We start from the raw sequence: 24,840 nt of genomic DNA, 5'->3' as shown, positions 1-24,840 counted from the left end.
AGAAGCCACATATCGTGCATATGTAGTAGGATACATATAAATACACACTACTGATTGTCTCGCCTTTTAGTAATTAACAAAATATAATTTTTAAGTGTGAAAATGACGAAATGTGCATACTTTCACATGTTTATAATTAATATAAGTAATTTTGAGTAAATGTGCTAACAGTTTTAGAATGAAAAGTCGTAATTAAATTCAATACTGCAATGTAAAAGGTCAAAAAATTATATACTACATAGTACACTCTATACAAACTACTTGATTTAACAGCCCATGACTTGGAAGACATTTCACGATATATCTGCAGCTATTAGTTGTCTACCCTTACATAATATCAGGTTCAATCATATCACAATATCGAAGATCAGAGTTGCTCAGCCATTCGCAGTCAGACAATTCCGTCTCCTCACTCTGTCATCAGTTTGAGTAGTAATAAAGAGATTGTAGAACATCTCAGGTGCTTTTCAGATCTGTCAAACAGTATGACTGCTGCAAGTTTTAGTGGAACGACTTAATATAATTCCTAACAGAGATATTTGCACAAATATTTGTGACACGTGAGTATTTTAAATTAATTCAGGAAAAAAAAATGTTGGTGCCTCCTGTCAGTCAAGGATAATTACTACCGGTTATGAAAGGTGCACGGCACATGCCAATGCAGAATGCATTAGTTGCAAAAATACATTACGAGAAAAACATAAATAAAAATGTAAACAACTGGAAAGCTTAAATGCAAAAAAACAGAGATGCAAAAATTAAAGTTTACAAATTGTCCACTACAAAACACAAATAGCAACTTAAGGCAAAATATCAACAGCGACATGCAAATACATGGTTCACTACTTTCCTGAGAATAGTATTTATTAAATAAGAGTGTGGTGGAGCAAGCAGTGCGGTAACCTAGGAAGCTACGACTCGTCGCCGCGGTCAAAGTAGAGGGACACGATGCTGTGCTTCTTGCAGAAGGCCCACCACCAGCGGAAGCCCGCCAGCCCCGTGAACTTGAACTCGGGGTCCCTGGCGCGCCTCAGCTTCTCTACGAACGCTAGAATGGACTTGAGCGACTTTTTCGTCCTACGGTTGTACGGCTGTATGGAGATCTCGCAACAGAACTCCAGCACCGCGTTTTCCTCTACCGCCGTCAAGCCGGCCTCCTCCAACACCACCATCCTTTTAGACTTTCCCAGAATATTATCATAGAGCGTCCCTTTGGGAATGCCATAGCGGGACGACGCCTGGGTGAATCGCATCTTCTGCGACACTACCGCCTGAATAGCTTCCTTCAGTTGCGCCTGCGTCCAGGTGGGGGCTTTCAGTTTCATGTAGGCGGAGCAATCTAAGGAATACAGAAAACAAAAACACACATCTCTAAATCTACTAGCTAGGGCAAAACAAAACAAAAAGAAAACAACAACAAACAAACATCAACAACAAAACACAAATAAAAACTAAAGCAGCATTCGCCATAAGTGAGCACTAAACTTACTGCAAAGGCATCCACGTTTGCAAATGTTCGTGTCCTAGCAGTGTCAAATCGTACATTGAACCCAAATTTGGGAAAATGCTCTACCAGTGTTAGAGAATTTACCAGCGAAAGGCAAAGGCTCAGAGTTCAAGTCTCGGCCCGATACACAGTTTTAATCTACTACGAAGTTTCGTATCGGCGCACACTCCGCTGTAGAGAGAAAACTTCGTTCTGGAAACATCCCCCAGGCTGTGGCTAAGCCAAAGCTCCGTAATAAACTTTCTTTCAGGAGTGCTAGTCCCACCAGTTTCGTAGCAGAACTTCTGTGAAATTTTGAAGCTAGCAAATGAGGTAATGGCGTAGGTAAAACTGTGAGGAAAGGTCGGGAGTTGTGTTTGGGTAACTCAGTTGGTACGCCACTTTCCCGCGAAAGGTAAAGGTCCCGAGCTTGAGTCTCAGTCCACACAGTTTTAGTAATCTGATACGTATTAGCGCACATTCCGCTGCAGAGTGAAAATTTCATTCTGGTATTGCGCACTGTTTGAAGTTGACATAGTTGTTGCACATGCTGACTCTCAATGAAGACGCCATTCTGTAGAGTCTGCACATCACTGTCTAGACTGGGTATAAAAATCCCTTCAAATCTCCACAACCGAAATTCTAGGGGATTTTAATCCAGGGATCGAGGATAACAAGAAAGTAGGGGCATACCGCACTAATCCCGTGATCCTGATGAGTCTGGATCACTTATTCACGCAACTGTGCGTGAATCACATCTGTAGTCTTTGCTAACAAAACACATCACCCAGAAAGGTAGGCAAAAAGTTAATGATAAAACCTTGATACTGACCCCATTTAATCTCTGTAGTACAAGTATGCCTCTAACGCCAAGACTGCCTGCCCAAACTCTTAACGAGAAACGGTCCCGATGCCCTCTTCCTCCAACTGCGTACAGCCTTACATTAGCCCACACGCAATGATTATGAAAATTCACAACACCAACTCTTCTAGAACCCGCCTTGTCAGTAAATAAAATCTTAGATTTTTCAGTCCTCCTAATAAAGCTGGCTGCAACAGTAACAGAAACGTCAGTAGTTTTATCAGGTCACGAAGCGGCACACACCCAGAAGAATCAAACAGAAATGGACTAAACGGTGAAAGCATAAGCTCATGTAAAACCGTGTATGCAAACGACGAATCTAGAATGCACTTTGAAAAGCGCTACTGACAGAAATTCAGTCTGCCTCGTGGTCATAGGACCTAGATGCGCTGAAGATGGTACAGCAGTTGCTCGTGAAGTACCGCCCAAAACAACAGGATGACATACACCGCCTTCCAAGCTGCTAACCGTCGAACGCTGCTTCCCGGATTTTCACCCACTAAAAGTAGTACATATCTCAGGCTAACCGAGGCCTTTCGGAATTTAACTATTGGGAAGCTACGCCTAACAGGTTATCTGATGAGACTGCGTGTGTATATGTTTCACCAACTTCCATTTCCTAAACCGCAGCAGAAAATCATAGCCACCGTATATAACTTGTGGCGTAGCAGGTTTCTATCGCTGACATGTGGCGGTAAAGTGAAAAAATAGTATGTAATTGAAGGCGGATGGTGGGGGAAGGGAAGGGAAGGAACTTACGAAGTCAGCAGCATCGGGACTTAACGCGGAATCAGCGATGGCGAGTGAAAATGTGTGGCAGACCGGCACTCGAACTCAGGATCTCCTGCATACTAGGTAGTCGCGTTAACCAGTGCGCCACCTGTACACGGGGTATATCGCAAGTGCGCGGACTATCTCGGTACGCTTCCCCACTGAGCAAAACTCCCACCTAGCGCCGGTATCCGCAAACGCCGCCCGTGTCCTCCATGCTCGCTAATTTTAGATTCCCGCTGGACGTCGGACGTAAATGTGCATTCGCACTGAAGATTTTGGATTAATTGCCCATCGTAGCGAATCAGTTATTTTTATAATTGAAAGAAACAGTAGCGAAACATTTACAAACAAACAGCACACTAACTGTAAACACGAACGTGGAGTCTTTTCTCAAGGCGGGTAGGACAGCACGATCGTACACAAGAATTGCGGGTAACTTATTTGTACAGTAAGACTCGCACGACTAAAGCAACAGTACAAGACACTCTGAGCCACATAACAACTTAGGATTACTTAATGCTCAGACTAGTATGTATCTATAGTACTGAGAGACAGAAAGACATCAAAACACTGTTGACCCAATTGACGAAGTGACGACGCAACGATTGGGTTCACATCCACAATCAAGCGTAAGCCCCTCCTATGAAGAAGTGTTGGGATCTGAGAAAGTGAGAGTTTGCAAACCCATGTTTATTCGACTGGCTTTTCTTGTTTAAATGAGCTTACCGCCTCTCGAAACATTCGATATCTTTTATGCTCACAACATTAAGAGAAAGCCGTGGAGAACAAACTAGGGGAGAGCTGAAGCGTCCGTGAGGGGGGGGGGGGGGGGGGGGGGTGACGAGGTCGGGTGCCTACAGGCGCCGCCACAGCATCGCGGGCCAGCTGCTCCCGGAACGGCGAGCCCACCAGCAGTTTGCGCCGCGGCCCACTCGAGTCGGCGCCGTTCCGACACCTGCAGCGCTTTCGACGCCGCGACAGGAGAAGACATACTAGTATCTCACGGGCGACTGAGCGGCCTCTGAAAATCGAGAACCCACAACGTCCACAGTGTTCTTCCTCCCAACCAAATGTAGCTACTTCAACATGCTGGCGTGCTCGTGCACATAGCTACGTTAATTTGCCTGCGGCGTTCCTCGCATTTTGTTGGCGGGCTACTAGACAGTAAAAGTTTCGAGCTAGGCTACAAAAAGTAAAGAATATTAGCAAAACGGTAAATGTCACATCCAAAAAGTATTATTATACTACAGCGTTACACACACGCGCATTCACACACACGATCCACGCATGCAAGTGTCTAACTGAAAGATTTTTTTTTTTAAGCGTGCGGAAGTTCGAAACAAACTGCAGTACACTTCTGGGACATACAATAAGATGTAAGACTAGTCTCACGTACCTGTTACATAAGTTTCGTTAGTTTAAGCAGCCGAAATACAATGCAGAACAAAACGCAACGAGGAATCGTTTTGTAGCGCCTGGAGATGCACAGCATCAACGCGAGACATAGTGACGGCTCAGTTTTGGGGGGAATTTTAGCCTTCGTCAGAAAGGAAGAACGGCCCAAATAAAGAAACACACTGGAACCGTTAATTATCATTTAAAAAAGGAGCACTGTCTCTATTTTAACAACTGTGCTTACTTTATTAATTAATGTTTATATAACTAGTCTGAAAATGGTTTCATCAATAAATAATCATGTTTGTGGTATGAGTTAGTGGTGTGAACATACCCAAATTCAATATAATTACAGCAAGAAAGCTACGGAAGAAAATTTAGGAACAGTGCACATAATACAATCTGAGAAGATCAGCAAATCAGCGTCACAGAATTTAGGCTACAACATTCAGAAGTGCGTAAAGGAAAATGCCAACAACGAAGATGCTCGGTAAGAAACAATGCCACAATACATCGAAGAGAAAATCAGAAACAAATAAGGGTAAGTAAGACGAGAATTTCGAAACAAGATTTAATGTGGCTCTTTCAGGCAACGACAGTATATCAGAAGTAAACAAGGAAAAAAAGTAAGAGAACGAAGTAATCAATCCCGAAAATACATATTTACTACGATGATGACTGAATACGCAATGCAAAAATGAATACAAGTAATAGGAGCCATTGAACTATAAGTAAATTGTCCTTCTGTGACTGAAGCACCATTATATGGTGTAGCAGAAAGGCGCAGTTCACACATATTCCTGTGCCCGCCGGGGTCTGCAGGAGAAGGTAGAGGCGGCCCTACTTTGGGAGGCAGGTGGGGTGGTGAGGTGGAGAGCGTGTAGCGGCGAGGCGACCCCTCGGACGCCACTTACCGGCAATGGACGACGTGGAGGCGCCGAGCCAGGCGTGAGAAGACTCCAGCAGCTTCGCCTGCAACAGAGAAGCACGCAGTTAGTCGAGTGCCGCGCGCGCCGCCAGCTTCTGGTGCAGATACCTCACTCAGTCGCGTCACAAAACATACAAGTTAGGGAACACAGTAAACACAAGCGCCTACACAAACCTCTAACTTGCTAACGTCCGCTTCTCGATGTCTGTGAGAAGTTCGGTAGGTTTCGGAGACACCAGAAAGACCTGAGCGCGATAATTCCACTGGACGTCCAGAAAATTCATCGGCCAAAATGGATTATGCTCAGAGATTACGCTTCCAGAGTATAACAATTTTTCACCCTTGAGAATGCGGGAGAGCCTCATGCAGAATCCGGTTATATGGTCTTGTTTACATCAAATTTACGTTACTGGATGTACACTCGGGTGACAAAAGCCATGTGATAGCGATATGCACATATAAGGGTACAATGGCTCTGAGCACTATGGGACTTAACTGCTGAGGTCATCAGTCCCCTAGAACTCAGAACTACTTAAACCTAACTAACCTAAGGACATCACACACATCCATGCCCGAGGCAGGATTCGAACCTGCGACCGTAGCGGTCGCGCAGTTCCAGACTGTAGCGCCTAGAACCGCTCGCCCACTCCGGCCGGCTATAAGGGTGCATATGGTGGTAGTATTGCGTACACAAGAAAAGGGCGGTGCACCGGCGGAGCTGTCATTTGTACTCTGGTGAGCCCGTGAAACGGTTTCTGACATGATTATGACCGCAAGTCGGGAATTAATAGGCTTTGAACGCGGAATGGTAGCTGGAGCTACACGCATGGAATACACTATTTCGTAAATCGTTAGGGAATTCAGTATTCCGAGATACACAGTGTGAAGAGTGTGCGGAGAATCCCAAATATTAGGTATTACCTCCCACCACGGACAACGCAGTGGACCGTGCCCTTCACTTAACAGCCGAGAGCAGTGATGTTTCCACAGACTTGTCAGAGCTAATAGAGCAACACTGCGTCAAATAACCGCAGAAATCAATGTGGGACGTACGAAGAACGTATCCGTTAGGACAACGTGACGAAATATGGGGTCAAGGGGCTACGGAAGCAGACGACCTACGCGAGTACCTCTGCTAACAGCACGACATTGCCTGCAGCGCGTGCCCTCGGCTCATGACCATATCGGTTGGACCCTAGACGACTGGATAACCGTGGCCTGGTCAGATGAGTCCCGATTTCACTTGGTAAGTATGGCGTAGACTCCACGAAGCCATGAACCCAAGTTGTAAACAGGGCACTGTGCAAGCTGATGGTGGCTCAGTAATGGTGTGGGCTGTGTTTACATGGAACGGATCGGGTCCTCTGGTCCAAATGAACCGATCATTGACTGGAAATGTTTATGTTCGGCTACTTGGACTGCATGTTCGCAATCAACGATGTCATGTCACCGGTCCACAACTGTTCGCGATTGGGATGAAGTAGATTCCGGACAATTCGAGAGGCTTATTTGGCCACCCAGGACGCCCGACATGAATCCCATTTATGGAACATATTCCAGAGGTCAGTTCGTGGACAACATCGTGCACCGATAAGACTTTCGCAATTACGAACGGCTGTAGAGGCAGTAAGGCTCGAGTTTTCTGCAAGGAAGTCCCACCGACTTGAATCCATGCACGTCAAGTTGATGCACTACGCCGAGCAAAAGTAAGTCCTACACGATATTATCACGTATCCCATAACTTTTGTCACCTCAGTGTATTTTTTGGCACGTCTTTGGGAAGTATCTTATGATTAGACAAGTAATGCTGCAATCGACACTCTTTGCAGGTACGTAACTTTCCTGCTTGAGCGGTACAGGTTACGTACGCTTACGTGTTACATGCTTATGGAAAATTCGTTTCTCGGTTTCTTCCACTTTTTCGCGTTCTTGTAAACGCGTGAAAAGCTGCTCAACTGCATAAACACTACGCGCTGTTTTATCCGACAGAGTTAGTCGACTGGAATATTCCATTATAGATTACAATACAACGTTACTAACAACTAATACATTTTTCTTTCACACATCACAGCGACGCATAGCAAATTTCTAAATCATTCCAAAATTATTGACATATTACTTGCGTCAGGCAACAATATGCTATTGGTGCTCTAGGCGCCATCTTTTGTGATGAGAGAAACCGTCTGTTCTGAAATAAAAGGTACGCACATTTGCCTTACTTTCCAGCCGTGTCCACCACAGGAACGCAATCACTCCATGTATCTTTTATTCGTCGGTGGCATATAATTATGGTTGCTTATTTCATGTACTGGTACCATTTGATGGCATTAGAGAGTCCTTGAGACATGTTTCAGGTATAACAGTTAATGTCATGGTGCGTTACCCTTAGACAGGATACTAAATTTCAAAAATCACGAAGATAAAAACGATATATTGTATCGAAAGCTTCTTTCCAAAAGCAAAGGGTGTTCCTTCATACCTATGTTGACGCGTTAAAGCGTGGAAAATTTTTACTGAGCGTACGCCGTTATTCGGAATTAACTGGAAGCACAGCTTGACAGAACAAGTGTCTTCTCCAGCACACGCGAGGTCGCAGAGAATGGATAGGCAGGCCGGAGGCAACGGAATGTGCCGACAGTTCCCGTAAGCACGTGGTCCCTCACCTCGCAGCCGCCTGCTGGGATCACCCCTAATTCTGATTCATCGTCTGCGCGCCGACCGGATTACTTTCGCCTGCTAAGATTGATTCACGGCCGCGGGCTTCGAAGCGCGTTAATTGGGCCGACCCGAGCTGCCCTTCAGTCTCAGCTCTCGGCCCTACTGATACGTGTTCGCCTCCGTTGTTCCCTTTTCCCCAATTACAGCGGCGCCGTAATCCGAGATCCGCAACACGCAGCTGGCTGGTGGCGCTCGACGAATTTTTTTTCTCTAAATTCGAGACAAGCAGGCGGAAAATTTGTGACACTGCGACAGTGGGGCAGTTAATATAGCCTCTTGGGTGGTTCGCTTGTTGTAAAAGTAAACCGGTCAGGGCTAAGAGTTATAGAGGTTATGCCGTTGTTTATATAAACTGGTTACTTGGACGTCACACTTATCTGCTAGGACGATGATTAACTGGAGTGCCACTTTTTTCTGTGAAGCTTTCTGAGATTGAGTACTAGCGCTTAACCTACGCGCCTGAAGAAGCTGGGACTACGATACACAGGACACGGTAAATTGGTCTGACAACTGACTCTTGCATGGAAGCACAAGAAAGTGCGACCCTCTTTATGCACGTCTCTAAGGTTTAAATTCGATGCTCAAATCTGAATTCAATACGGGAAGACCATTTATATAAACGTGCTAAAAACCAGAACAGAAACTTCAGGTAAGTTAAAGTAGAGTGTAAATCTAGCGACCGATGACCTCAGCAGTTTGGTCCATTAGGAACTGACACACATTTGAACATTTTTTTTTGAGAAACTTCAGGGCAAATACTGAAGGAAATATGAAATTTTACTTTCGTCCACTGTCAAGACTGTCTCCTTAAAGGGCGACTCAATACGACAGAGCCCAATATATTTTGCACAAAGAAGAAACCGGTGGTAGTGCTGTAGATGTTACTAAGGTGGTCTTACATTCGGCAGGATTGGGTTCAAACCGTCATCCAGATATCTAGAGTTAAGTTTCCCGTGGTTACCCTCATTCGATTAACTGGATCGTTTCTTTGCAAAGAACTCTACAAACTTTCTTGCTCATCCTTCAACAACTGGAAATTATGCTTTAAGGACAAGTTATAGCAAGTCCCTATTCTTTCCTTTCTAACATACTGATCCGATTCGTCATTAAAGTGTAATGCCCATTTCATTTGTGCAAAAGATAACAATTTGATATTACCGACTGTAGACTCTACAAAATTCCATGAACTAGAAACTAGTCTACTACTTTTACAGGCATGTTTGCGTTATTAGTTGCACCCTTTTTCACCTGACTGTTGAAGAGAAGACGCTGTAAATTGATTGCGTAACTCTTCAATATTTACTTTAAAAGTTTAGTAATTCCAAAAATTACAAGACTGAGACATGTTCATTACAGGAAGCACTTCTTTCCTATCATAACGAAAGGCCGCAGCTTGAAGATACACAATTGATGAACTCCTCATGCGCTGTTTTGAGACAAACACTTGCAGGGCAGTGATAGATCAGTATCTATCTTGTGCCATAACGAATGCACTCGTTTAACGTCCTCTATGATTGTCGTCATTCTCGACATATAGGGAGACCAAGTTTGTCCTAGTGGAACCGCACCGGTACGCGACATAGTAATTATTATAATATGTAAATCGGCAGGCGGTACAGCGGGCGGAAATCCTGTGGTTATCGAAAGAGCGCCTTTTGTGTGGTAACGCGCGGACCCCGAATTACACCTAAGTACTAACATTACACTGACTGAATAAATTGAGATAAAAATTGAGGAAGTTGTTCAGTGGCCGGATCCAATTCGAGCTCTCCGTGTGGAACTAGACGCGGGAGCGGGGCATGGGGGCGCGAGGCGCCGAACAAAAGCTTATTTTAATAAACAGCGCTTGAATGCCACGGTTTGTACAGGCCACTGCAAGCACAAGCAGACAGCGAGAAGCGAATTACTTTCATGGTAGGCACGTTAAAAATGAGAAGTACTGGGTCTGTTGTCTTCGTAGAGCGGATAATGTTTAATAATCGGACAGCGCTGTTGTCAGACAACTGCATGGTAGGTACTTAATCTCTTCTTAAAATAAATAACATTGCTCAGTTGACCATCCCATCGACAAAACTACTATCAGGTGGTTGACCATATGCTAACCTTCCTGGGAAGATGAGACCACGAGTATTAGTTAACGAACAGTTGCATAGGGGAAACGACCAGACTTCTGCGACATATGACCATTCGGTAAATGCGCGATATTTTCTGTTAAGTGACAGAGCTGCAGAGGGCAGAGTTGGGATGCGACGGCTAACAGAATATTATAGCTGTTTATGGAAAGTTACAGCAAGGTACAATATTGTCCTCTCGACCTCTTGGACAAGTTAAACGCCACGGCGATAAATTTGAAAAAAAAAAAAAGTTCAAATGCCTCTGAGCACTATGGGACTTAACTTCTAAGGTCATCAGTCCCCTAGAACTTAGAACTACTTAAACCTAACTAACCTAAGGACATCACACACATCCATGCCCGAGGCAGGATTCGAACTTGCGACCGTAGCGGTCACGCGGTTCCAGACTGTAGCGCCCAAACCGCTCGGCCACCCCGGCCGGCGATAAATCTGCAAAATCCAGGCGTTCCTAAAAGTGGTTCAAGGCAGAAATCCCCTTCAGTGTGATCATGAAGGGTGCTACTGCCCCATGTGACAACGTTTCATCAGGAGATCTACCATACTTTTCACGTCACAATATGATTAAGGTAACTTGGTTCGGCGACAAAGGAAAATGAGTTTATGACGGTTACATTTATAAAGGTAAAGTACCGGATGTTTATAATTAAAGTTCAGCTACTCACAGAGGTCCAACATGTGCTGTACTTATCGAATGACAGCGAAACTTGGTAAATATTCTAATGCGTTAAAGCGGAAAGTATTTACGCCGAAAAAAAAATTTTTTTTTTTTGGCCACCAGATGCAAATCTCGCGCTGTACAGCATCTCGTCGGCGTATCCCGTGCTGATATTGAACAAGCTGTAGACTATAAGCTGTGGTTAATATTAAAATCAACATTATGCTGTTCTCACTTTTTGACCTTTTCTATCCACGTCCTGTTCCTAATCTGTCACATACGGAAACATTTTCATATGTCTTTCTTGCATTCACAGCGACAGGTTTGCACCTGATGGCCAAAATAGGAACCTTTTTTTTTTTTCAGCGTAAAGCGGTTCCGCATTAGAATATCTACCAAGTTTCGCTGCCATACAATAATTACAGCCCACACAGGAACCCTGTGAGTAGCTGGACTTTAATTATAACCATCTGGTATCACAAAAAAAACAGCGCTTCTCGTTTTCATGCGTGACATAATCAGATAAATAGTTACTTATTGTCATTTTTTCACAAGCAATGGAAAAGAAATATGCCATGTCCCTTGCAAAGGAATTATCCCGGTATCTGCGGTAACTGATTTTTGGTAGCTACGGAAAACTTAAATCTGGATAGATAGATGAGGACCTGAACCCAACTCCTCCCAGCAGTTAGCTCAGTGTCTTCCCAAGCACTTCGTAACATTCAGTGAGTTCGTGTAATACATAAACAGCCTGCTGTAAACTGTTCGTCGCTTGAAACACTTTATCACTTATACATTTATTTCTACCACACACAAATATGCCTCACAAAAATTGAGGTCATCGGTCCCTAGGCTTACACACTACTTAATCTAACTTTAACTTACGCTAAGGACAACACACACATCCATGCCCGAAGAAGGACTCGAACCTCCGACGGGGGGAGCCGCGTAAACCGTGGCAAGGCGCCCTTGGACCGCGCGGCTAACCCGCGTGGCTGGGTTTTGAGACTGAACGTGTAATCAAGGAGAAGAACAGTTTACCTCAAATTACGCAGTAAGCGAGTGTCAAGAGATGAATATATTCCTACAGTAGGAAGGATGGAAGATCAGAGATTAACGCTCATTCACGACCAAGTTATTAGGTACGGAACACAATCTAGGATCGGACTACGGTGGGGAGGGAAATCGACCATGCCCTTTCCAAGGAAACCAATTAATCTCAAACTTTAATTACTGGTAGGATACTGTGAAAATGCAATCAGTATACAAAAGAGATTGCTTACGAAACTCTTGTACCCATCCTAGAATACTGCCCAAGTGCGTGAGATCCCTACCAAATAGGACTACCAGGGGTTATTGAACACACAGAAAGGACAGCGCATATGGTCGCAGGTTCGTTTGACCCATGGCAGAGTGTTACGGAGATGGTAAAAAGCTTGAACAAGCATACTCTTGTAGAGGAACGCTAACTATCCGGCGAAAGCATATTTCCGGAGTTTCAAGAACCAAAAACCTTGGAATATGCTGCAGCCCCGCACTAATCGCTCCCGCAGGTATGGCGAAGATAAGATTAGACTAAATACAGCGCGTACATTCTTGCCGCGGTCCATGGGAAGAGGCCCTAATAACTGGCACAGTGGGGCGTATCCTCTGAGACGTATTCCTCGAAGAGAACTGTTATTCGTGTAGTTTAAGAAATTAAAAGATTACCTGGAATCTACAGTACATATGAAATATGGAAGCTCTTAATACCCCTCTGCAGTGTAAAATATTCGGGAATGGTAGGCAAAACGTTGGCGATTACAAAATGGAAACGACTGTATGTTCCGAACGCTTCACACAGGTTCGGACAAGGAGATGCCGTACTCGTAATTGTGCAGTACATCTGTCAGTTATGCTAACGTGTGTACGGATTAATGTCTAGCTATGAAAACTTCACGAAGCGCCTAGATATTCTTCTCTGAATTTCCCTGCCGAATGTAGCTGTAATAACCTCAAGAAATGAAAAGGGAAAATGATATTACTGAATGCTTAGAGACCTTCATAGGTACTTGAGACTATTTTGGCAGTCATCTAGTATATTTAGCTCCTCAAAACTTGAGAAGAGTACCTCTCCTCGTCGTTGAAAATTTTTATGGGCCAGTAGCAACTTGAAATGAAAGGGCGTTCTGCAGTTTAGCAGCTACGGCAGGAGGCAGAAGTTTTGTGGCACATCCACCGTTCAAAAATAAACGGAAAGTCCATTTCGCGTATCGATCTCACGATAATATTTCTTTCTCACCACTGTTCACTCATCTTCTTCGACTTCATATCGGAGATATTGCGCGTAAGAGAGCTACGAAAAACGGGCAAATTATACTAGCAACCAGTTTGTTGAAAATAAGCGAATCTTGGCATTATCTACTTTAGTCCACGTTGAGAACTCCTACATTCATGCAGTCTTCTTCTCAATTTCTTGCATTATATAGGAGTGAGCAAAATTTTGATATTGACAATGAAATAATGATGTGAATAATTTTGCGTTCTTCCGAGAGATACGTATACTCAAGATTTTAATGGGGTATAAATGTCAGGACGATCAACAATCCCTGAATGAAAAATGCAAATCGTTAAGTCTTAACACTGGAAATTTCGAGTATAAAGGCGATGTATCTTTCTTTTAGTATTCTCGGAAAAAAATGGCGGTGTCTATGACATATCGCGCTGGCCATTTCCTGTTTTCTGACATTACAGCGCAATTTAAATGGGTTTAAATTGTCGTATTAAACTCAAATCCTCCCCCGTAATCTAACGCAGTTGTCATGTTGTAGATTAAAGTGGATTTTCTTCTGTTAATCTTACTACAGACTACAGGGTGTACATAAGGTCTGGGAACACTTTCAATTATTTATTGCACAATAACTAAACAGTTTACAGATGTCATACATATTGCATTTAGAAGAGAAACTCTGAAAGGTTTTTTTAATTTTTTTTATTAACATTCGATATGCGAACCATGAGTGACCCGACAGACGACAATACGGTAATCAAATTCTTTACAAATCCGTCCCAGCATAGCATCGTCGACTGTGGCAGCCGCTTCCCGTATTCTCTCCCGGAACTCTGCTACATGACGTGGTAGAGGCGGTACATACACCAGATCTTAAATGTCTCTCCACAGAAAAAAGTCGCACAGAGTGAGATCTGGTGGTTGGGGCGGCCATTTCATGAAACAGCTGTCCCCTTCTGTAGCACGGCCGGTCCATCGATGCGGCAGCTCCGTGTTCAGGTACCCACGAACTTCACGATCAAAATGGGGTGGAGGCCCATCCTGCTGAAAGATGAACGGAGAGTCCGACTGCATTTGAGGCATCAGCCATTGCTGCAACATGCCCGAGTAGGAATATCCAGTGACAGTGCTCTTGGCGAAGAAGAATGGCCCGTATAGTTTTCGACGTGACAAGGCACAAAAAACATTTACCTTTGAGGAATAACACTCAAATTCAATGCATTCGTGTGGATGCTTTGTATCTCAGATTCGACAATTATGCCTGTTCACTTTCCCATTAGTGTGAAAAGTGGCTTCGTCGCTAAAAATTAAGCGATCGACAATGCTATCCCCATCCTCATTCAGTTGTTGCAATTGCGAAGAAAACTCAAAACGCTTGTCTTCTGCACTATCTTCATCTGAATGATTTCATAGACAGCTTCTGTCGCAGGACTTTCCACACTCTCACTGGAGCCATTTAGAGTTCATGGGATGCACGAAGCACCGATTTCTTTGGACTCCTTATGTCTCGTACGCGCTCCACATTCACTTCTCTCACACTGGGACGTCCGCTTCTCTTCGCCGGGCACAAGCAACCCGTCGTAACGAATTTGTTGTGCCTGTGGTAAATGGCCTTCCTTGTTGGTGGCTTCTTACCGTACTTGGTTTTAAACATTCATTGAACAGCTGTAGCACACATGTTTTTGTCAATCCCAACACACAAAACGCTCGCTCCGCACCTGAACTCGACATGTTTGCGACTAGCGCTGACTATCAGAAAATTACCAAACTACACTTTGGGGGTATACATTGAGCCGTGTGGCTCGATCAGCGATATTCCCGCCGCCCTTTTGGGTCATCTTCCGATGGTGTGTGCAGAGCGCGCGGTGGCGCCACCTACCGGGCCGATCGGGGAGTTTGCTTTGGGACGCCGAGCACTAACCCCCGTTTGGGAAGTCGGGCGGACAGTTACAGGCGCCGTATGAGGCGGCAGGAAGAGCCGTGGTTTTAAGAATGTTTAAATCTTGAAGTAACTTGCTGTCATCTAAATGGTAATTTTAAAAATGTGTTGATGGTTTTATTTGTTATCTGTCTTGTTTAAATATGTCAAATAAATGTTCAGTGCAACTGTAGATGGTGATTGCCTGATGTGTCACTTGGTCCAGTCCTACCACCCCACAGCCTGTTGTGCTGAGCTTGTGTCGGTCGTTGTGTAAAAGTTGAATTCCATGCTGTGCTGACATATCATACAACAAAAAAAAAGAAAAAAAACACAGGGTTTCTCTTCAAAATGATATATGTATGATACCTGTACAATGTTTGGTTCTTGTGCAATAAATAATTTAAAGTGTTCCCGAACTTTATGTACACCCTGCATTACTGTAGCTTGTATAATATGACCGACCGAGTGTCGCATTCGGGAGGACGGTAGTTCGAATCCCTTACCGACTATCGAGATTTAGTTACTCGGTGGTTTCCCGTAATATCTTAAGTCAAACAGGAGGCTGTTCCTGTGAAAAGTGCCCAGTCGATTTCAGAACTTGTGCGCCGTCTCATTCTCTCTCAGTCACGGAACGTTAAATCCGAATGCGTTTTATTAGCGCCGCTACGTCACGCCTTCAACGATTTACATGGCATGCCATACTCAAGATTTTTATTTAGTTGTTGGTATTCACGTGGCATAGTTGTTAAATACACTGCCTCAACGGACTGCAGTTCACAGGCCTACTGAGCTACCTGACTAAATTTTCTCGCAGTGTATCTAAAATCATTTGAATTCTGGGACGACAGCTTCGTCTAATCGTAAGGCCGAGGCCCCGTGACTTTCTGAGGTGGACAAGTGATAGAATTGCAGCGTGGAGAACAATCACCTCGTGACAAGATCGAAGCAACTAAGTATAGGTCGGAAACGAACCGTTGTGGAGCTACAACACTGAAACGACAGCCAATCAGAGACAAGTGCTCCGAGTCTGTGCCGTAGGCGGACGCGTGAGGTTGTATCTAGCACGGCAATGCTGCTACTCTGCTGTGCTGCGGTTGTCGTGCTTCGCTGTACTTGTCGCAATATCAGGTTCATTCATACTCTCTGTACATTAGGAAAAATAAAAACATTTGGCCTTTAGATTTTGCCTGTAACCACACTGTATTTTTCAGTACCACATGTTGACTTACGTTAATAACTTTAACAAATTAAGAGAAGTACAGAACTTTTAGCGTAGCTGATTTAATAGTCAAATAATCAGCAGTTCTGCATTCAGGCTGACGGGGTTGCAAAGGTAAACGTCACACATAGGCAAGGAATGACTTTCGTGCTCATACGACGCGTTTCGGAATTTATCCATCATCGGATATCCAGGACCGACTGATACACATAGGTACAGCGATTCCAGATGTGTGTGACACAAACATTCGCAGACGCTATATCTGAGAACAGCAATCGCGCTTGGATATCTGATGACTGATAAATTCTGAAACGCCTCATATGAGCAATAAAGTCATTTCTTGCGTGATGGTTGACTTTTACCACCGCAACACAGACTGAATGCATAATCACTGATTATTATGTTTGTCGCCTGCCTCCTGCCTGACTTAATGCCACATTTATATTAATGGTCAAGCTTTACCCACTGAACGTCACAGAAAACTAGCAGCTAACGTAGCGAACTGTGGATAGGAATTTGAAGTTTACTTAGCGAGGACTGTTCAGCTGAAATCATTATCTTAGCTAATTTAAGCAGTGAAAGCAGTTTTTAGCACAGCAAATATTAGCAGGAGAATGTAAATTTAAATGCACACACTCCCATCCGACTAGTCCCTGACTGGCTGTTGTTTTATGGCCGTAGTTCCAGAGTGGAGCCGGCCGTGGTGGCCAAGCGGTTCTAGGCGCTTCAGTCTAGAACCGCGCGACCGCTACGCTCGCAGGTTCGAATCCTGCCTCGGGCATGGATGTGTGTGATGTCCTTAGGTTGGTTAGGTTTAAGTAGTTCTAAGTTTTAGGGGCCTGATGACCTCAGATGTTAAGTCCCCTAGTGCTCAGAGCCATTTGAACCATCCACAGTGGTGTATATGTGGCCTGTGAATAGTTTCGACCGATTCGGCGTCCCCTACCCTGCTCTGGTGTTATCATCAGGTGGTTTTCCTCCGCTAACCATAAGCGGAACACAGAAGGATACGAAATGTTTGAAGATTTTCGAAATAGTGTTTGGAAAGCAGGATTAGTGGTTCCCAAGGGACGTGAATTTCTTTAGCATAGAAAATGGCATACGCTTAGCTATCACTGCGAAGTTCCAGTACCTCGCGAGGCGTTTCCCGCACGTGTACCGTTGCACCCGAGTCGTAGACGGAGAGCTGAGAGAGAGCGTTCGCCGTGCTGACCCTCGGAAGTCGGCTCGCCGTCCAAGGCGAGGCGAGGCGGGGCGGCTGGTGTTTTCTTAATGTTGTGTTATTGCAGGCGCGGTGGTAGCCGTTGTTTTAAATGTGGGCCCTCCCCTCCCTCCCTCCCTTCCCCTCTTGTTATTGTACGCGTCGCGGCGCGGCCCGTGCCGGCGAGACGGGTGGGCAGCGCCCCGGAACTGGCTAGCTTCGCGCGTTTAATAAATAAACACGCCGGCCGCCGGCCAGGGGCGGACGTCGTCCCGCCGCTCGTCACACCAGCCTTGCGACGCAGCCCTTCTGTTTTAATTTCTGCTCTGCCCACACCTAACTAAACCGTCGTCTTCCACGTGCTGCCCGTTTCCACTCGCCCTCAAGGTGTGCAAATGTCTGATTTAGATGAGATCCTTCTATACGGGCCGTCCCAATTCATGTGTCCTCCAAAGTGTAGGGGTAAAGCTGAGTTGTATACAGTGTGCCCCATGGGTTCAGCCACTTGGGCAATGGCCGGCCGCTGTAGCCGGGTGGTTCTAGGCGCTTCCGTCTGGAACTGCGCGACCGCTACGGTCGGATGTTCGAATCCTGTCTCGGGCATGAAGTGTGCCCCATGAGTTCAGCCACTTGGGCAATGGCCGGCCGCTGTGGCCGAGTGGTTCTAGGCGCTTCCGTTTGGAACCGCGCGACCGCTACGGTCGCCCCATGGGGTCAGCCACTTGGGCAATGGCCGGCCTCTGTGGCCGAGTGGTTCTAGGCGCTTCAGTCTGGAACCGCGCGACAACTGCGGTCGCAGGTTCGAATCCTGCCTCGGGCATGGATGTGTGTGATGTCCTTAGGTTAGTTGGGTTTAATTAGTTCTGAGTTCTAGGGGACTGATGGTCTCAGATGTCAAGTCCCATGGTGCTCAGAGCCGTTGGAACCATTTGAACTTGGGCAATGCCCACGAGAGGAAGCCGTGCCGCGGGCGTCAAAGTCGTGATATCCACCGTGTCACACACGAAGCGAGTAGCTATTTCACACGAGTTTAATAATTACTGATTGCGAGTTTAATGCATGCGAGTTCTCGATAGGACACGACAAAGGCAAAATATTTCATAGGTACCATTTCAATTACACACTGATCTCCTGTAAGTCCTAAACACAGACCGGAGCATTCGCGAAGTGGGACGTCACAAGTTCGTTGCGAGGCCTGTATTTCTCGTGGACCCCGGTTTTCAGGGATATAATAGGAACGATCATCGAAGTAACAGAGTCCTGTACACATGCCCTCTAACATGCATACCTTAAGAGCTACGAACACGGTTCATCTTCGATACTGCGAAAACAATCTCTTCTAATGCAAGCTCTGTGCTTTCCATATTTTGGAGGTGGTAGCGTGGAGAAAAACAAGAAACAAAAGTCCAGTATGCGAGTCGTCTAAATTGCATACCTTAAAAGGTGTGAGCACATGTTCAGTGGAAGTGATGTGTTTCACAATAGCGAAGATAAACATGTGCTCAAAGCTCTTAAGTTATGCATTTTAGAGCCATGTTAAGTAGACTTTTTTGTTTCGACTGATCGTTCCTATCATATTGCTGAACAATGACCATCCCTGCTGGACTGCAGAAGACCGTCGCTTGGTGCAAGAATTCGAAGTTGACCCTCAAAATAAAAAAAACCTAACGTATAGCGAATAAATAGGCAGAAATAGTCTTTACCGTACGCATACACGATTGCCGGCACTGTCACTGGAAACATCTACATTTATTAAATATCTGTGAGTATTCTACGAAACGATTTAACGCGGAACGACCACAAAAAACTAATCGTAGGAAAGGCAGACGCCAAATACAGATTCATCAGAAGAATCCTCGGCAAGTTCAGTCCATCCACGATGGAGGCAGTAAGAGTATTGCTCTTCGGTCTGGAACTCTTACCAGATAGAACTGATAAGATAACATCCAAAAAAGACCAGCGCGTTTCTTGGCAGGTTGATTTGGTAAGCGCGTGTCGCGGATGTGCTCTAGTGGCAGACGCTACGAGGGAGGCGTTGTGCATCACAGTGTGGTTTACCGTGAAGAGAGCGGTACGTTCCTACAATAGTCAGCCGATATACTGCTTTCCTACGAAAATATCACGGAGGTAAAATCAGAGAGATTCGAGCTTACACAGAGGCCTACCAACAAGCGTTCTTCTCGCGCACCATACGCCACTAGCACAGGAGAAGGTGGAAGCGACAGTGGTACACAGACAAAAACCACCCTCCGCCACAAAAAAAAAGGTTCAAATGGCTCTGAGCACTATGAACTTAACATCTGAGGTCATCAGTCCCCCAGAACTTAGAACTACTTAAAAAATGTTCAAATGTGTGTGAAATCTTATGGGACTTAACTGCTAAGGTCATCAGTCCCTAAGCTTACACCCTATTTAACCTAAATTAGCCTAGGGACAAACACACACACCCATGCCCGAGGGAGGACTCGAACCTCCGCCGTGACATAACTACTTAAACCTAACTAACCTAAGGACATCAAACACATCCATGCCCGAGGCAGGATTCGAACCTGCGACCGTAGCAGTCGCGCGGTCCCGGATTGAAGCGCCTAGAACCGCTCGGTCACAGCGGCCGGCTTCCGCCACAACCAAAGAGGGTGCTGTGTAGTCGCAAGCTTAGTTATAGTCCTGTTGTAGGAATACCGAGAGACGTGGCGCACAGGATAGCACAGTGAACTCTTATCCAGGGGTATTGGGCTCAAATCCCTAACCGACTCTCCAGCTTCAGGTTTTCTGTGATTTCCCTTAAAGATAACTGAAGCCACATTTCTTAATATTTAAACCGCTCTCTCTCGTCGTTAAATAAACAACTACTGCGGTGGGGCTACAAGCCCTAATGCACAAGTTCGAAAGGCAGGGGAAGGGTTACAGCTCTTCCCATAAAAATGGCGCTAAAAGACTGCCGCAATGGGCGATCCCTCTGAAAGTCGATGTCAGAGAATTTCTGTGAAACTAACTAGCCAGGCTGGCGCCGTCTTGGCGCCGGGCGGAGCAGCGGGGGCGGGCGCGGGGGAGGCGGCCACGCCCGCCCCTCGCCGCGCAGCGCCGGTTTAATCAACCGCCAGATCGGCCCGCGGGCCGGAATTATAAACAGCCCCCGGTAGCCGCAATCAGCCCTCTCGAGTGTAGCTCAAACTCGCCGCCCACGGCTCGCCTCGGTTCGAACCCGCGACTGCAAACTCGGCGCAGGTCACCGCTTGCCTTCGATCCGCCACAACCGTTCCACAATTGCTAAATCTCAGAGTATCAAAACATTATCTGTGTTTAAATTGTGTGAACGTACTAAATTAAGTGTGCTACCTTGTGGTCATCGCGCAAGACGCCATTACGTTCGACCTCGATTATTCCATCTGTTTTGATTTACTACGAGACTGAGTAAAGGGATATTTCTAACGATCCATTCGTTGAATTGGACATTAAGCTTGGCTTGTCCTCTCGAAGGTTTTGGAGATAGGATGGTTCTCGATCAAATCAGTTGGTCTTATGATCTCTACCTGTCACTTATTCCTTCTTTCACCTCTGACAATGATTTGTATATTGGAAAAAGAATGGAAGACGCGCCGTGGTTCGCAGTCCACGTTTTACTGTAGGTCCCTCTATAGGCGGCGTCTGTGTGTGAGTTCGTTGTTGTGATTTAGGGACGCTCAACGGCAAAGTAATCGATGCCTTTGCGAAAATTGGTAGAAATGAATATGGTTAAAACGTCGAAAATGTGATAAAAGTAAGAGGCAATCTGGCATAAAATTGCACCCACTCTTCGAGTCTCACTCACGGTCACCCACGTAATCACACTGCCTCAGATCCTGTATGATAGCGTTAAAATGGCCAGATGATCTTAAATTGATAATTAAAATACAAGTAAGACAAGAGGAAAACTAAAATAGTTACACAGTGATACGTGGCTGGCTGATCACGCACACAAAACGCGAAGCGAGCGACTGACATAGCACATTAAAAACTCCTTCCTACAATTTTAGCAATTTTAGGAGAACAAACGAGACATTTTATCGAACTTTAAAAGTCGTATCACATTCATTTCATTGTCAGTTATAATAGACAGTAAATCTGTAGATAAATTAGCTGCTGCTCTCTTGTCTGAATAAAAAACACAGTCAACTAAAAGATTGCGCACTGTGATACGTGCATCAGAAGCACCACACACTGGAGGGTCCTCTCGCCGAAGCAAGAAGCCGTACATCATAGGGCTGTGTCCTAGGCGAAGACGAATAAGAAGGACCTCATTCCGTCTGCGTGGCTGGGAGGAGGTATGACATGGCTGAATTAGATGCAGTTTTTCTTTCTGCCGTTTCCAGTCACTCTCCTCCTCGTCTACGCATAACTCTGTGCCTTAACAGTGAGGTGAAAGCATGTGTGGTGATGGCACAATGAACTCTCACATTATTAGGAGATGCCTCCTTGGCTGCTACAACTGCCGTTGTTTCCTTAACATTTATGTGCCCTGGTGTCCAGTGCGAAGACACTTCCAGCCCCAGTCTTTGTAAACGGAGAAGGGCGTCCTGGATATTCTCAACTAAACGCACTCGGGGGGAGGGGGGGGGGGGGGAATTCAGCAGTCGCAACACATCTTATCTGATCCAGTGCTCTCAAGATCGAGCACAATTCAGCATGAACACAGTGAAGAATTGGAGTAACCGAATCTTGAGGACACGATCAGTGCAAACAGCATAGTAGCCAAGGGAATCACCCTGTTAAAACCCAGTCGTGATTACAGCTAGATAGGTGTGGTACCCATTTAAAACGACGTAAAATACAGGTCCCCGTTTACTGACTGGATAAACCAATAAAACGGTCAGAACACACCTAGTGAAGCAATGCTGTATTGAGATCAAGCCTCGGACTGTGAACAGTTTAACTTAAATGTATATCCACATATCTGAGTCATCTGTTCCTAACAGTAAAACACCTCTCATAGCTGCATAAAAATTTCGTCTCATTATACGGGTAACTTGTGCGAGTTCCATATGACGTCCACTTTGGCCCTGAAAAATATTTATCGTCTCGTAGCTGTTAACGTCAATCGAAACGTACATCTCGACAAACCCATACCAAATGTTCAAATAACTTAAAACTGGAAACGCTGGAAGGAGAGATTTTTCTCCCGAAACACTGTTGGATAAAGTGAGAACCTGCTTCGAGATTAACTGTGCATCATACGACTGCTTTCGTTATACAATGAAGCGCCAAAGAAACTGGTATAGGCATACGTATTCAAGTACAGATATATGCAAACAGGCAGAATACGGCGATGCGGTCAGCAACGCCTATAGAAGAAAACAAGTGTCTGGCGCAGTTGTTAGATTGGGTACTGCTGTTACAATGACAGGTTATCAAGAGTTAAGTGAGTTTGAACGGCGTGTCATAGTCGGCGCACGAGCGGTGGGACACAGTGTCTCCGAGGTAGCGATGACGTGGGGATTTTCCCGTATGACCATTTCAGGAATGTACTGAGACTATCGGGAACCCGGTAAAACATCAAATTTCCGACATCGCCGCGGTCGGGAAAAGATCCTGCAAGAACGGGAACAATGACGACTGAAGAGAATCGTTCAATGTGACAGGAGTTCAACCCTTCCACAAATTGTTGTAGATCACAATGCTGGGCCATCAACAAGTGTCAGCACGCGAACCATTCAACGAAACATCATCGATATGGGCTTTCGGAGCCGAAGGCCCACTCGTGTACCATTGATGATTGCACGACACAAAGCTTTAAGCCTCGCCTAGGCCCGTCAATGCCGATATTGGGCTGTTGATGACTGGAAACATGTTGCTTGGTCGGACGAGTTTCGTTTCAAATTGTATCATCGAGCGGATGGACGTGTACGGGTATGGAGACAACCTCATGAATCCATGGACCCTGCATGTCTGCAGGAGGCTGTTCAAGCTGGTGGAGGCTCTGTAATGGTGTGGGGCATGTGGAGTTGGTATCATACGGGACCCTTGATACGACTAGATACGACTCTGACAGGTGACACATATATAAGCATCCTGTGTGATCACTAGCATCCATTCATGTCCATTGTGCATTTCGACGGACTTGTGCATTTACAGCAGGACAATGCTACACTCCACAAGTCCAGAACTGCTACAGAGTCGCTCTAGGAACACTCTTCTGAATTTAAACACTTCCGCTGGCCACCAAACTCCCCAGACATGAACATTATTGAGCATATCTGGGATGCCTTGCAACGTGCTGTTCAGAAGAGATCTTCACCCCGTCGTACTCATACGGATTTATGGACAACCCTGCAGGATTCATGCTGTGAATTCCCTCCAGCACAATTTCAGACATTAGTCGAGTCCATACCACGTCGTGTTGTGGCACTTCTGCGTGCTTGCTGGGGCCCTTCACCATATTAGGCAGGTGTACCAGTTTCTTTGGCCCTTCAGTGTATATCTCCGCAAAGATCATGAGAATTTCTCCAAACGCTAGTGGAATAGAGCAGAGAAGGCTTATACTGGTTGAAAATCCCTTCCGCCATACGCTGTCCAGTTACTTGCGATGTATAAACCGGATATGAAATAAATATACCGATAAACACGACTCCTACCCTCGGCCTGGTTGTCAGGATACATTTACAAACGCTCGAAGCCTGTAGGTGAATTCATTTCACAACCGGTATGCGGATATTTTAGCAGTAGCTTCAGATATAATTACAGTCTGCAGACGGCCCTCACGTTTGTAAGACAGAAGGGGAATGCTGCTGGACAGGGGGCGCTGTCCACAAGCAGGCTCCGCCGTAAGTCATCGGGCGCTATTGACACCTCCGCTGGCGAGCGCTCGCATGCGACGCGCGATCCAACCCCAGATTAGCCCCTTGTTCTCGGCCTGGCTGCACGAAACGGATTAATGAATTTTTCATGCGCCCTCCGCGACAGCGGAAGAATGGGGGGGGGGGGGGGGGAGGAGGAAGGGACGGGGCGTTCGCATCATGCTCGGTTCCGCAAGTGCTGCTGGTCGATGGAGGAGTAACCCTTGTGGAGTTGGCGTGAGCGCGCGTGCACGTCTGTGTAATTCTGCATCGGGCTGTAGTCACCGGGATGATTTGGCGCAACGCACAGGCCATCCGTATCATACACAGCTCTCGGAACGAAATAAGCGTTGCTCGCAGAGAACGAAGCTAAAACGTGAAAATGTTTCCGATTACAGATAAGAGTGCTGTTACAACGTGTTCGATGCTGAGCAAATGACGCTGGAGGATCGAGGGCAGAACCCC

At 45.7% G+C, this 24,840-nt stretch overlaps 1 protein-coding gene across 1 annotated transcript in view; it reads right to left on the bottom strand.

Annotated features, from left to right (window-relative positions):
- The window catches only part of LOC124795699 (protein bric-a-brac 1-like), an 837,236-nt gene that overhangs the window by 104,657 nt on the left and 707,739 nt on the right, over positions 1–24,840 (bottom strand). The window contains exon 4 of the mRNA XM_047259779.1: positions 5,432–5,489. Within this exon, the coding sequence (XP_047115735.1) occupies positions 5,432–5,489 (58 nt within the window). The remainder of the gene's footprint in view (positions 1–5,431; positions 5,490–24,840) is intronic.

This window comes from Schistocerca piceifrons, chromosome 4, assembly GCF_021461385.2.
Source record: "Schistocerca piceifrons isolate TAMUIC-IGC-003096 chromosome 4, iqSchPice1.1, whole genome shotgun sequence".
In the NCBI taxonomy this organism is placed as follows: domain Eukaryota; kingdom Metazoa; phylum Arthropoda; class Insecta; order Orthoptera; family Acrididae; genus Schistocerca; species Schistocerca piceifrons.
Note: the sequence above shows the minus strand (reverse complement) of the source record. Positions and strands in the feature narration are given on the sequence as shown.